At 39.2% G+C, this 15,038-nt stretch overlaps 1 protein-coding gene across 2 annotated transcripts; it reads right to left on the bottom strand.

Moving 5' to 3' along the window:
- Nucleotides 1-192: 192 nt before the first annotated feature.
- Nucleotides 193-3,339, bottom strand: arf1 (ADP-ribosylation factor 1). 2 transcript variants are annotated; one of them, XM_053494032.1, is made up of 5 exons: nucleotides 3,251-3,339; nucleotides 2,501-2,684; nucleotides 2,313-2,423; nucleotides 2,096-2,220; nucleotides 193-845 (listed from the first exon to the last, which is right to left on the bottom strand). In XM_053494032.1, exons 2-5 carry the CDS (start codon nucleotides 2,643-2,645, stop codon nucleotides 684-686), a joined length of 543 nt encoding a protein of 180 aa, XP_053350007.1. In that variant the 5' UTR covers nucleotides 2,646-2,684; nucleotides 3,251-3,339; the 3' UTR covers nucleotides 193-683. The 2 variants fall into 2 exon arrangements, with proteins under 2 accessions (XP_053350007.1, XP_053350011.1); XM_053494036.1 differs by lacking the exon at nucleotides 3,251-3,339 and adding an exon at nucleotides 3,179-3,228.
- Nucleotides 3,340-15,038: the final 11,699 nt, after the last annotated feature.

Below are 15,038 nucleotides of genomic sequence, written 5' to 3'. Positions count from 1 at the left end.
TGCCAAAAGTCACTCCTGCTGTTTATTTGTTTTGTTTTTAGGTAGTGTGTGTGTGCTGTCTCTACCTCCTTTAGGTGACCTCTCTTTTCTTTCTACAGTACATCTTTTCATCTATCAGAGGACGGCTGGAGGCCGTGACGGCGTTTAGGATTAATCACAGAACAAGAGATACAAAAAAATAAACCCCACGGGATGAGTGTACAGATCTACATCTTTATATTTATATATTTATATAAAAACAAAAACAAATACACAGGCATGTGCGGATCATCACAGTATAGCAGAGGGTTTTTTAAAGAGTATACAAATCCGAATACAAGTCTTTAGGTTCATCACACGGGCGGGGGGTGGGGGCGACTCGGGTCACGCTGACTCGACCGCTAGTCTGCGCCGACACCCGCGGCATCTCCGCCCGCGCGACAGTCTGATGGATCGGCACACGCCCGGAGTGTTGCATCAGAGCGCTCCGGAAACTGATCAGGTACAAAACAAAATAATAATAAGAGTGTGTGTGTGTGTGTGTGTGTGTGTGTGTGTGCAACTTCCGGAAGGTTCCGTTTTAAAACCAAATGAGAGATGAGATGAGAGCGCTACAGTGTGTGTGTGTGTGTGTGTGAGGATGGAGCAAAAGGCAGGAGGATTATTGTTGAGTATTATTGTTATTGTTGTTATTATTATTATTATTATTTGTGGTTCTTGAGCTGGTTAGAGAGCCAGTCCAGACCCTCGTACAGGCCGTCCCCGCTCGTCGCACACGTCGCCTGGATGTACCAGTTTCTGTGGCGCAGCGAGTGTAAACCCAGCTTGTCTGTGATCTCGGCAGCGTTCATGGCGTTCGGCAAATCCTGAAGAAGAAGACGACAAAAGATAATAATAAAAGAGTTTATGTAGTTAATATTATACATATATACACAGACGGGATCAAAGTGACGACAACGACTAGTGAGATTTAAAGGAGTGTGTGAAAAAAATGAAGAGAAAAAGCAGACATGTCGTAATATCAGAGGGGAAACAGTGGGGGGAACACAATCGCTGGGAGAAATGCCACAAAACCTGCAGTGATGTAACAAGGCATCCCATAATATGTTACACATGTTAATATAATTATGTTATGATGCATTTTATTAAATTTTAATTGATTAGCAAATGATTGTGACCCAGATGAGCAACAACTGTGGAAGTGTGTAAATGTGTATATATATTAATAAAAAAAAAAAAAAAAAAAAGAGTTTTAAAACACTGTACTGTCGAAACTGCTCGTATTGTTTTGTAGCTAATAAACATGGACATGCAGCAGTTGTTGTTCTGACGTTAAAATAACTATAATTAGCTGAAAACATCAGATGGAAAGATACATTTTAATCATTTTGTGTAAAACTAAACTAAAAAAAAAAAGTTTTGTTTAGACTAGAGCGACTGTAGGGTTGATTAATAATAATCTTATTGAGAAAACGTTACATTTTCATTTACTAAAACTGGACCAAACAAAAATAGGATAAGATGGACTGAATATGATAAAAACTAACAGGGACATTAAGACTGAGCTGACAAAATCAAGACTAATAAAGACTAATTTAGATCTCGTCTCAGTTTGCCGTCTTTGACTCAGTATAAATATAATTATACAGTTTGTATAACGAGTTCGTATTAACCACGTTACAATCGTACAGAAAACAACAGCAACAACCAGTAGAAACTGGAATCAGCACTCGACTCCCAGTACTGTTAAAATTCTACAAGTGTCACGACTTTATAACTGATTATTATTATTATTATTATAATTATAATAGGATTGGTTTATACCTGAGACCAGTGTTCATCATCTCTGTTATAAACGTATTAATAGTTTCTAAATCATCACACGAGGGACTCGCCGCCGTTCAGAACTGAACACATCTTTATTTTTTACTCCTAATGAGTTAAAGTTTAAATAACGAGTTCAAGAGTCTCACTAGTTGTTGTTGTCTTTGCGTCTGCGTCCCTATTTACAACTGTGTTACAAGTCTATAACTAACAAAGTCAGCTGACGCCCCGAGTGTGGCGAGTGTAGCACACTCTGGCGAGTGTAGCACCTACGGACGGACACGCGGCGTACCTGTTTGTTAGCGAAGACGAGCAGCACGGCGTCTCTGAGCTCGTCCTCCGCCAGCATCCTCATCAGCTCCTCTCGAGCCTCGTTCACCCGCTCTCTGTCGTTACTGTCCACCACGAAGATCAGACCTTCACACACACACACGGTTAGCTCGAAGACACATCTCACACACATACACACGTTTCCTGACAGCTCCGTTTCTACGTGTGTTTGTTTTTACCCTGTGTGTTCTGGAAGTAGTGACGCCATAAAGGTCTGATCTTGTCCTGACCGCCGACGTCCCACACCGTGAAGCTGATGTTCTTGTACTCCACAGTCTCCACGTTAAACCCTGGAAGCACAGCACCAGTGAGTCCCACACACACACACACACACACACACAGTCCGGCTCTCTGACCCCGGTCTTACCGATGGTGGGGATGGTGGTGACAATCTCCCCGAGCTTCAGCTTGTACAGGATGGTGGTCTTCCCGGCCGCGTCCAGACCCACCATCAGGATTCTCATCTCCTTTTTACCGAAGGCTTTGAAGAGGTTCGCGAAGATATTCCCCATCCTGTAGAGCCGCTGTAAAGGTGTGTGTGTGTCTAATAACTGGTTAAGTGAAGGAAGTAAGGAAAAAAAGGAAAGAAATCTTTAAGACACCAGGACAAACCAATCCCAACCCTTCAAACCTTTCCCTTTAAAATAAAACTCCCATTAAAAGCTCACTTCCTCAGCTAGTCGGCTTTTTCTTATTATTTGATTTCCTCCTACCCGTATTGAGACAACCCCGCCCCCCTGCTCTACAATAGGCTCCCGCTACACCTCGTCCTCCGATCTCATTGGCTGATCCGCTCCTACCCTGGCCGGTCGGCCAATAGCAACGAGGAGGCGGGACTTTCCCTCTCTCCGCCCCCTTTCCCGGAATACGGGTGCAGAAAACCTAACGCCGTGCCTCGGGTTAGCTAAGCTAGCTAGCCGCTGATTTATTATCTCTCTCTGTCTCTTTGTCAAGATTTAACTCGTACTAAAACTACAAACCAAACCCGAACGCTTCCGGTTTCCTCTCCAAACACGTAATAAAGCGTGTGTGGTGTGTAAATCACCGTAGCGCGCGCGGCTCCTGCGATAAATCGTAACGTTAATAAAGAGTTAATAAAGAGTTGGAGTTCGCTTACAGTTAGTTTGTTTCCTCTTCAACTCCAAGGCGTTTCCTTCCTCAAGATGGCGGCGCTTCCGGGCCACGTCAGGATCTCCTGCGTCACTTCCGTTAACGCTCAGCGGCACGAGCGCTCGGTCTTACAGGAAGTGACAGGAATAAATATCATCAATATTTAAACAGCAGCACGCGTAGGTCAAGTAAAATACTGGAAATAAATAAAAAGGGAAAAAATACTATATATACTATATTATTAAAATATATATACTGTATATATAAATAATTAAATTGTTTTTGCTACCAAATAACTGAATAGTCAGCATTTAATTTTCTTTATTCTTCTCAGTTTCAATTTTTTTTATTTATAATCCTCTCTCTTTTTCTTTTTTTTAACTTTGTTTATGTACGTTTTTACAATTTATTTATTTTCTGTGTTGTGTTTGTTTTTAGTTTTGTCTTTGTTGTTTTTAGTTTGTTTGTTTTTACTCTCTTGTACACAATTGACTGTTTTTTTTTTTTAAACTTTTTTGTCTCATTATTATTTAATTATTATTATTGTTGTTAATAATAATAATATCATTTAAACTTTTAAATTTTTTACAACGTTTTTTTTGTGTGAAATACCAGTCTACAATTTTCTTTCTTTCTTTCTTTCAGCGTTTATTGTTTATTTTTTTATCCGTTACGCTTTTTCCTTACATTTTCCTTATTTATTTATTAATTTATTTATTTTTGTGTCGCATTTTTGTTTGTTTGTTTTTTATTTTGTTTTTGTTGTTTTTAATTTGTTTGTTTTTACTCTCTTTTACACATTTTCTTTTTGTGTGGCTCATTATTTTTTACTTTATTTTATTATTATTCTTTGTAATTATTATTATTATTATTATTATTATTATTATTTGAACTGTTAAAATTTTTACACTTTATTTTTTCTGTGTAAATATCAATTTCCTTTCTTTCTTTCAGCATTTATTGTTTATTTTTTATCCTCTACCGTTTTCCTTACATTTTCCCTATTTATTTATTTATTTGTTTTTTTTCTTTTATTTTTTATTGTTTGTTTATCTTTTATTTTTGTTATTTTTTTTGTATATATATATATATATATTCCTGATGTTTATTTCTTTCTACACTGTAAAACAATACTGAAGGCATTTCTCCAAAATACACAATAATCTCCTCTGAACAGTTGATATTGAGAAGTATATCTGCTACTTCTGCTCTGTAAAGCTTCATAGCGGCTCTAATCTGAGGTGCTGGTTGTTAATTGGTGATTTCTGAGGCTGGTGATTCTAAATGAACTTCTCTGCAGCAGAGCTCAGTTTTGGTCTTGTTTTCCTGGGAAGGTCTTCATGAGAAACAGTTTCATCATGGAGCTTGATGGGTTTTACAAACACACTTGACACACTAAAACTTCAGTGTCTTCATATAACAAATGACCATTGTTTGTAACTTAATTACCAAATGCCATGTTTGTTATTTCACAGTTTTGAAAGAAAATCCAGTATTGTAAAATAAACCATGAAACAGAAACACTGAATCAGAAGGTGTGTCCAAACATTTGACTTGTCCTGTAAATCAAATCCTAGGCTTAAACAGCCTTAAAAACTGGATTAACAGAAACTGGTTTTCCCAGTGATGGTCTGAAATAGTTCTAGACTAGAAATCTAGTTCTGAATTTACTTAATTGATTTCCTACTCATTAGCGCTACTTCAGGACTAAACTGAGGCATAAATTAAACCTCCCAGGAGGTGATTTTAACTCCAGATGAATGTTGTGTGCTAAAGCAGACGCATGGATTACCTTCCTTATATTAATGAAGACAGATCATCGAATGCCACTGGCTCAACGAGTTCTTGCTGACAGAAGTGTCCCACTGCAGCATTTTGATGACATTGGTTTTGGAGATCGCTTCCAGATGTACAAAGTAACTGCTGCTGTGGTGTTTATTTTACTTTTGGAACCCGGGCTTGTCTTGTCTACCAGTTTGTCTCCAGGTGCACCTAATGGTAAGGGTTTTGGCATGTGGCACCTTTCACAGAGACACTCTGGACTTATGTGGTCCACTTTAAGTAGATATTTTGGAGATCATTTACCCTTTCATCTTTACTCTCTGAACTGATACAGTTTCACATGTAACACGTACATAAGGGGCAGGGGTAGCACAGTGGGTAAGATGTTGGACTACCGATCAGAGTGTCTCAAATTCAAACCCCACAACCACTGTTGGTCTTTTAAGCAAGGCCTTTGACCCTCAACTGCTCAGATGCATAATGAGATAAAAATCTCGCTCTCGATGAGGATGTCTGTCCTAATGTAATATAAATTTCACCAGGTGGTCCGGTGTGTTACAGAAACGGGCAGAACATCTAGTATGATTTAATAAAACATATCTTATAGATGGCAAGTCTTTTGTTCTGGTGAACAGTACTGGTAGACACTGCTGCTGTCAAGTCTGAGGATGTCTACAGTAACCTGCTTTTCAACTCTTCAGTTCTCTCCATACTACTTTCTCCTTGAAAGAAGAACAGTTCACATGTGTGGTGAGATAATAAAGGGAGATGATGTTTTATATCTGCTGACACAGTAACAACAGCAAAGTTAAATGCACTCACACTGTGTTCAATCAACTGAACTGACTAGATGGTCAACTGGATCTGGAAGATTCTCCAAAGGCCTGCTGGCTCTCCAGTGTTCCTGTCTCTAACTCACCCAACTGGTCCGTGTTGTTCACTTGCAGCTCCTCCACCAGTCTTCTCTGTTTCGGCTTCAGCAATGTTTTTTAATCTCACTCTCCTTTCTGCTGTGATCGTTTCCCTTGGACTCGCATCTCCAGTTCCCTACAGTTTTAGTTCTTTCTCAGTCTATTCTATGTTGTGTAGGCAACCTCGGTCTCACTAGACCAGTCAGCACAGGTGGTTTTAACCTTTTTAAATTTAGTTCAGGACTCATAGTAGTCCACGTTGTAGTAATCAGCAGCTGATCTGTGTTTTAGAAAGGCCAGATTTAACTTCTAGTCTGCAGCTGGTCTGGATTATGTGATCACTTCTCCTGGCTTGATTCAGGTCCTGTCCATGAAACCACTCCATAGTTTCTGAAATGTCACTAGTTTGTTGTTTATGACTGTTAACTGCTGTATAAAAGTTATATTACACTTTCAGTTGTGCTGTTATACTGAATATCAGTAGAGCTTTGATTACCTGTAAATGCTGTGATTACTATATCATGCCTAATTGCTGAATTGTTTTTACCTTTACTGTAAGTTTGTTATTAAAACAGCAGACGTCAAGATGCTATTTTACATTAATTTATATTGAGAAAGTTTTTTTTTTTGTCGAGGAATTTTATACGTTTTTCCTAAAGCATGAGAGGTTTATACTTTAAGCTGTTGAGTTCTGCTTTATTTCAATGCACTGACTATTTAATAGTAGTTTAATAATAAAACTTATTTTATGTATAATTGTTGATAACGTGTGTTTGTTTTTTTTCTCTGACAAACTCACAGCTTTCCCTGATCGTATCTAACAGAAAGCTTTTCTGAGGATCAGTATCTGGGAGGAAAATAAAAAACACTGAAGTCGCCTGTGTGGTGTTCAGTTGCCTTTAGACAGAAGAATAGCGCCCCCTAGTGACAGACCCACCCCTTTTTACATTAAGAGATGAACATGGTTTGGTTGAAATGCTGAAAAATTTACTGCAAATATACTGAGGTATAAAACAACATCACAGGGAAGCTACATTAGTGACTTTCTAGCACAGGTACGGGTCATGTGACTATCATGTGAGCTATTAACGCTAAGTGCAACAAGTGCTTACACACACACACACACACACACACACACAAGACTGGAAAACTAATCTCAAAATAATAAAAACATAAAAATTTAATTTTCAAGTACAATTCAATAACATTTCATTACAGAGTGACGTGTAGGACGATGCTAAGCACGTCATGCTAGCTACATAGCATAACACAAGTGTATGTTTAATCCTCTTTATTTCTAAAACCATGTCTGTGACTGTGGTCTACACACTGGGTCTGTGTTTTACCTCACATGGGCTTCAAGCTGGCCTTGGTGTGTGTGTGTGTGTGTTGTGTAGTGTTATACACACAATAAGGCATATTCATGCGTATGGCTCTGTGGTGTTGTGAGGGGCAGGTGGTGTTCTCACGACTCCTCTCACCTTCAACAGTATGCCAAAATCAGAAAAAATAACCCACAATGCCGTGTGTGTCTCTATACACAGTGATGGAGACGGGAATCGAGCCTGGCCGGGAATTGAACCCAGACCCTGGAGGTGCAAGGCGACAGTACTAACCACTACACTACCGTGGCGACATGATTCAGATCATCAAACAAATTTTATTATTACAGACAAAGATAATTTAATTTAATTTAATTCATTAAGGGGGAAAAAGCTGTCCAAACCTACCTATGTGAAAAAGTAATTGCCCCCTAAACCTAGTAACTGGTTGTGCCAGCCTTGGTGGTGTTTGCGCTAACTAAGCCATGAGTTGCTGTGGAGGAATTCGATAACACTGCATCCAGTCGAAATTAAAAGAATTGTTGAATAAAGCAATAAAAAAAACGTAATGGCATTTCAGTGTAACATGACTGCAACACACTGATGAAGTCTTTGTAATCTGTACCTTGTAATTTCTTTCTCTATTTTTTTTTTTTTACATATGATGACAATAATGAAGAGTAAGTCATAGGCAAATATATTAACACATCAATTATTAAGGGATGACGTTGCCATGGTGATAGTTATGGCATAACAGGATGTTGTCTTGAAGTTGAGATGCTAGAGGTTTTTCGGCTGAAACGTTCTCACGCGTCGTGTAGAGGCGCTGGTGGTGAGGACGCACACGTTGTGTGATGTGTGGACAGAATTGTCCGAATCCAGCAGGAGATCCGGGAGACGTTCTCTCTAATTCTCCTTTAATCCTCTCAGTTTAATCCTAATTTAAACCCATTTATCTCTAGTTCACCCGGCGTGAGTGCCAGTCCTGCAGAGCGCCCTCTCTTCTGTCTCTTCCGCTATATATGTGTGTGTGTGTGTGTGTGTGTGTGTGTGTGTTCCAATAAAACCAGCAGTAAAATGTGATTATTCCTGCAGAAAAAGCTGGACTCAGTAATTTGCAGCTCAGCGTGAGGAATGCAGCGTGTGAGGGAGAGGAATGGGAAAGAAAAGGGAAAATGCCTCAGCAGGGGGTAATTAACCAGCACTGATACCCCAATAGGGCACAAGGGCGGGAGAGAGGCGTACACACACATACACACACACACACACACACACGCACACACACACACACACAGTCCAATTAAACCAAGCTTAAGCTGCAGATTAACATGATGCTGTCTGCCCCGAAACAGTCACCACGGCGACTGTGCCATCCCATAATAACTGCACCACTGCACTACTACTTCCTGTGACTGACTTGTGATAATGAGCTCACGCTATTTTATTAAACCTCTTAAATCTCTCTCTCTCTCTCTCACCCTTCCTGGTGGTGAACACTAGAGGGCGCTCACTTCTAAACTCCAGTTTAATGACCCTGTGCTCACTATTGTCTATTACTGGAGGGTCATGTGGGCCTTCTCTGAGCGCTGGCTTTGGAAAAAAAAAGGTTGCATACTTACACACTCGTTTATCACACCATTCTTTAATACCTTCTGTCACCACTCCTCTTTCTGCTCTTTCTTTCTCTGCCTTTTTTCTATTGCACTTTCTGACATCCGTCTCGCTTCTCCTTCTTCCCGTCTTCCTCCACACCGTTTTGTTGAGTGGAGGAGTGATAAAGGAATCTTTCCCCATTCCTTCCTCTTTCCCTTGACATTGCTGAAGTCTCCCCTTTCCCCTCTGTTCTGCCAGGACCATTTCTTTCACATGTTTCATCCAATTTTTTTTCATTCACTCTCTTAAGATTGTAAAGATGACGAAGATGATGATTGTGACAATGACTTAAAATGATGCAGATGAAGATTACGATAATGATGGTGATTACGATGATGATAAAAGAAGACGATAAGGAAGAAGAAGATGGTGATAATCTGATCATGAAGATTAAACAAAGAAGATGATGAAGAAATAATAAAAAAATCATGCTGCTAATGGTGATGTTGGCGATGGCGATGAAGATAATGACGAAGAAGATGATGATGATGATAATGGAGATTAAGGTTGATGATGGTGACCATGATGAAGATAATAGTGATGATCATTATGAAGATGTGATAATGAAGATGATGATTATGTTGAAGAAGAAGAAGATGAAATAATAAGAAAAAGATGAAGATGATGATGATCATTGCAAAGATGTGATGATGATGAGGAAGATTATGATGAATAAGAAAATTGAGATTGTTGTACAGTGATGTGTAGTTATTTGTTTGATAGTCGATGATTAAGATGATGACCATAATGATGATGACGATTATGATGGTAATGAAGATGAAAAAGTAAGAAGAAGAAGAGGGTGATGATGATGAAGGTAAAGACGATGATCATGTTAATGAAGAAGATTGAGATCAATGATGAGGATGAATAAGAAGATGATTCAGTTCATTTGTATGTACTGTATAAGTATGGTTAATGATTAAGATGAAAAAGTAAGAAGAAGAAAAAGGTGATAATGATGAAGGTAAAGACGATGATCATGTTGATGAAGAAGATTGAGATCAATGATGAGGATGAATAAGAAGATGATTCAGTTCATTTGTATGTACTGTATAAGTATGGTTAATGATTAAGATGATGACCATTATGATGATGATGATGATGATGGTGGTGATATAGATGAACAAGGAAGTAGAAGGTGATGACAATGAAGATCTAAATGCTTATGATCATGATGATGTAATAACGAAGATGAAAATGAAGAAAAAGAAAAAGAAGAAGAAGATGATGATGATGATGTTCTTCATGAATGTTCTTGTTCACTACAGAAAAGGAGGTGGCCGTGTTCCAAAGTCTTGTATGGAAATATTTTTCCATTTCCACCTCTTTGTCCGTGTGTGCGTGTGTGTGTCATTTGGGTTCATGTCGTGGAGTGAAAAATTAGTTATTAGGATACCGGAGAGCTTTTCTTCCCCAGCTGCCTGGTCTCCTAGGAGAAGCTGGAGGAGCTGGTGAGGTGATTGTGCTTGCTGCTGATCTTCACTCCTGCGCTGATGATTATTATTATTATTATTACTACAGGGGACCTTTTACTTTCCTGCAAAAAAGACAGAAAGAAAGAAACTGCAGTGAGAATGACAGCATTGTGGCCTGTGTGTGTGTGTGTGTGTGTGTGTGTGTGTGTGTGTGTGTGTGTGTGTGTGTGTTAATCCCAGGCGCTTGTTGGTCAGAGACGCTGTACCAGCAGGGGAGAGGTTTCATGTGGATCTGACACCACAATCAGCTCCAGGCTCCACAGAGACTGACAGACCGACCCGGGGACCGAGTGTGAGAACGGCTTAAGCCACGGATCATCGCCGTGCCGTGCCGTCCTGTAATGATCACCGCGGCAACCCTGCCATCCCATCATACTTACCCTGATCCTTTTCAGAAAGCCACCAGTCTGCTGCAATTAGCATTTACACCAACGCTGTCTTTACATCACAGCATGTCTGATTCACTTCCTGCAGGTGAGTCAATTCACTGTCTCACTGTCTCACTGATGGACGCTCTTGGACCTGGAGACTGCATGGTGGAGCTCGGCTTGTGTGCTGTGCTGTGGTCCACAAACTTCTGCAGAAACACCAGGATGCTCTTACAGGCCTGCATGCATCTGCTCTCTCTCTCTCTCTCTCTCTCTCACACACACACACACACACACACACACACACACACACACACACACACACACGACACCCACAATCTAATGTTTGACTTGTGATATTTTAGAAGAAGTCTGCCAAATGCCTGAATGGATAACTCTGACTGAGGATCTGCTCGTTCCAGGAGTCTGGGTCTGGGATAGGTCCTTTTCATACAACATGAAACATCAAACACAATCATACCACATTCCTGATTCTACCTGGACAAGAACAGCATGGGACAGCAGGTCTACACAAGACAAACCTACACATCTGTCTGTCTGTGTCCCTCTCTCCCTGTTTGTCTATACATCTGTCTGTCTCTCTGTCCGTCTATCTAACTGTCTCTGTCTCCCTTTCTATCAGTCTATCCATCTTTTTTCTCTCCGTCTGTCTTTGTGTATTCTTCTCTCTTTCTGTCTGTCTCTGTCAAATTTTGAAGGACTTTTTCTCACCATTTTTCTTTCTATTAGTGTATGATATTTATAAGCAAAGTTAAAAGTTTATAGTGAGAGAGAGTGGGCGGGGCACCATAGCCTCTCAGGCCGGTATGGAGACTTTGGCATTAGGTGTGTGCCGGGGGATGGAGTGCAGATGGAAGACATGGTACTGGCGGTGAGAGAGCAGGTGGGGTGTGAGAACATCTACTCAGCTTACCGGAGGAACAAAGCTGTGGTGGTATTTCTCACAAAGACAAACCTTGTACGCACTCTTATAAAGAATCTACATGAGAGGATCTACGGTTCAAGTCACCCCTCTGTCTGTCCTTACGACGCGGGTGGTTATTTCCAACGTGACCCGTTTATTAAGGACGAGGTGATTATGTGGGAGCTTGCCCGATTAGGGAAGTTCATCAGCCCCGAGAGTGTTATCCTGCTCGGGTGTAAGAGCTCCACCGTCAGACATATCCTGTCCTTCCGCCGTCAGATCCTGATGGTTTTAAATAATCAAGATACACTTAACGTAAATTTTAAGTGTAAAGAGGGTTACACCATTTTATTAAAGCTCTTAACCCTCAACTCCTCAGATGTATAATGAGATAAAAATGTAAGTCGCTCTGGATAGGAGCGTCTGCCAAATGCCTAAATGTAACTCTGCCGGTCTCATTCTTTCTCTCAGTTTTCTTTATCTGTCTATCCACCGTTTTCTATCTGTCTGTCTATCCATTTTTCTCTCTCTCTGTATATTTGAAGGCTCTTGCCGTGACTCTTACACTGAGGGTTGACTCGGAGCCAAAGCTTTGCCTGAAGGTGGGGCATGTTGGGAAAGTTTTTCCGTTGCTCCGGGGCAGCTATGTGCAGTCAAGTGTTTGAAATAATTTCATAATCCGTTCTAGTCGTACAAGCTCCAGCGCAGTTTCTTCTTGAATCTTCGCAGGTCGTTACACTTGAGCAGAATGCGGAGAGAAGCCCTGCGAGCTGCTTCACGTCGTCTCCTGGTCCACCTCACCGCCGCCGCCGCTGTAACCTCAGCCGCTAGCCTTATCTCTGATAACTCTGACTATATAACAGCGATATTTCATTTAACTCTGATCATAGATATCCATTAGAAACACACACTGCTCACAGACACACACACCCTACATTAACATTGAACTGGCCTACTGTTTTTTACACTAAATGACCTTTATTTGATAAATAGTTCCAAAACATTTGGTTAAATCAAATTTACCTTTTGTTCACCAATCAGTTTACTTACTTATGGATTTTTTTCCAAACACGAAATTTAAATAATTGCACAAATTCACGAGCTAGCGAGGAACTAATAAAAAATGTGTGGATTGGATTTTCATCAACTTCATTTGAGCAAAAATGTAAGAAAGGGGGTTAGAGAGACTACCGCAGCTCTTAAACTTCACTGTTCATTTGTGAGGTTTTGCAAATGTGAGGCTCTGATTATTTTTAAAACAGTAAACCAAATTTATTTCCAGTTAAATAAATTTAAAGTACTGTATATACTGTACATTACATTATGTTTAAAAGTAAATAATTTCAGCTTTTGCTCAAAAACATCTACATTACTTACATCTATTTTTATTGAAATTGTCATTTAAGCTTTAAAAAGAGTTAAATAAATATTCATTAAATGGTGTGTATACACATAGTCATTTTAAAACGTCACTTGTTCAGAGTTTCAAACAACTCAAACATAAAAAATAATTAAAAACTTACTGAAATAAAAAATATACTGAAAAATGTATTTTCTTTCCTTTTTTTGTTTTCTTTGTTGTTTGTTGTTTCTCTTTTTTAATAGCACTTCTATAAGTTAGAAAGTTTGATTTAAAGCAAAATGATAAAAATGTTATTTGTTCCTGTTAAAAGTAATTTACAGAATAAATATTGTGAAATGGTTAAAATTATTACCGTTTCCTTAAAACCTTTTCATTTCCACAATGAAACCAATGAACCAGAGACACTGAGCTTTTATGGTTTTCAGTGTAAATTTATTGAGTTATTGGGTTAAAACAGCAATCACAGTTATAACAGACAGCAGGACACGACACGCCAAAGGGAAAAAACGACAGCAGAGTGAAGAAGAAGAAGAAGAAAAAGGTGAGTCAGCAGCAGACACCGAGGTAAATACCACGCACCACTCTGCTACCCCACACACACTTGCATTCTCTCTCACACACTTCCTAATTTACACATTTACGCTGTAATAAATAATCGTAAAAAAAATTCTCTGACCCAAATCCATAAACTCCATGAAGACAGGAACGGTTTCTACGAACCTCAGGAATTTACAACCAAGAACATCCAGAGGAAATGGAAATTCATTGTGACGAAAACCACATTAGTTTAAGTTTATAGAATGAAAAAAAAAAAAAGAATCGCTATATAATCATCTATAGAATTTGAAAACGTGTGTTTTCTCAAGTTTATCAATTTAAATAATTTGCAAATGTTATTTAATTACTTGCTAAGAATCATGCTTTATTATTATTATTATTGTTATTATTAAATCAGAAATAGAACATATTGAAGAGTTTATTTAAAACACACTCAATTTATTCATTTATTTGTTTTGTTTTTTTATTTTAGAAAATGAAGCAAGTTGTCCATTTGGATGAAATCTAAATTAGCAGAAGAAAAATTCACATTTTAGTTTATAACTATGTCGACATAGTCTTTCACAGAAAGAAGAGATTTCACACACACACACATACACGCACACGCACCTATATCTAAACACTATGTTTAAATATAATACAGTGTAAAACCCTGCTAGCAACATCCAAAGCTAACTTTGTGCAGTTGTGCTACTGCTTCTCCGTGGTTCTCACCATTTAAATATTCAGAGTTGAGCTGAGCGTGCTGTAGATCTAACACATCAGTATTCAGAGCTGAAACTTAACACTATTCAGGGGTTATATTAGAGTTGTGTGTCTGGGGGCGGAGTTTTTCTAAAAAAGTTTTCGAAAAAATAAAATGTGGGATAAGAGTCAGTACTTTATTCACAAACTCAAACTATTTCACGCAGTGGTTTACCTGGAATGTATTTATAACATATTACACAACAGTTAGTTGTGACTGAGTAACCTGATCAGATAAGAGACATTCTGTGAGTGCTGATAACAGACAGTAACAGCACTGTGATGTGTAACTATCTGTATGAGTGGGCATGTCGCAGGTGTTGTCCAGTGGTTAATGACACTAACTGTGTGTCTCAGCGTGGGTGAGAGTAGGTCTGTACGGTCCGCAGTACTGAGGAGAGAGCAGCTGTCTGACAAAACCCACATTCACACCCAGTCACAGAAGCACTGTGCAATCTAACATGAGGCTGAATCCCAAATCCTTCTCTAACCCTTGATCAAGGGCATTACTTTCATTTAGGGATGAAAGTCTTGCCCGTGGGATTGTACACCCTACATAGTGCACTAGCATCTCATTTATTGCTATTTGGGATTCAACCCCAGAACACATAAGTTGACGGAGATAATATTCTAAAGCCGAATAAGTGGAAATATAAAGTAAATTTCAAAAATTTCTCAGGACTGTCCATCA

This window comes from Clarias gariepinus, chromosome 1 (assembly GCF_024256425.1).
Source record: "Clarias gariepinus isolate MV-2021 ecotype Netherlands chromosome 1, CGAR_prim_01v2, whole genome shotgun sequence".
NCBI classification, from domain to species: domain Eukaryota; kingdom Metazoa; phylum Chordata; class Actinopteri; order Siluriformes; family Clariidae; genus Clarias; species Clarias gariepinus.
This window is presented reverse-complemented; position numbering and strand designations above follow the sequence as displayed.

Coding starts and splice junctions, on each gene's coding strand:
- arf1 (XM_053494032.1), bottom strand. CDS start 2,645: ATGGGGAATATCTTCGCGAACCTCTTCAAAGCCTTCGGTAAAAAGGAG. Junction 2,424..2,500: donor CACCACCATCCCCACCATCG/GTAAGACCGGGG, acceptor CTGTGCTTCCAG/GGTTTAACGTGGAGACTGTG. Junction 846..2,095: donor TCGTCTTCGCTAACAAACAG/GTACGCCGCGTG, acceptor CTTCTTCTTCAG/GATTTGCCGAACGCCATGAA.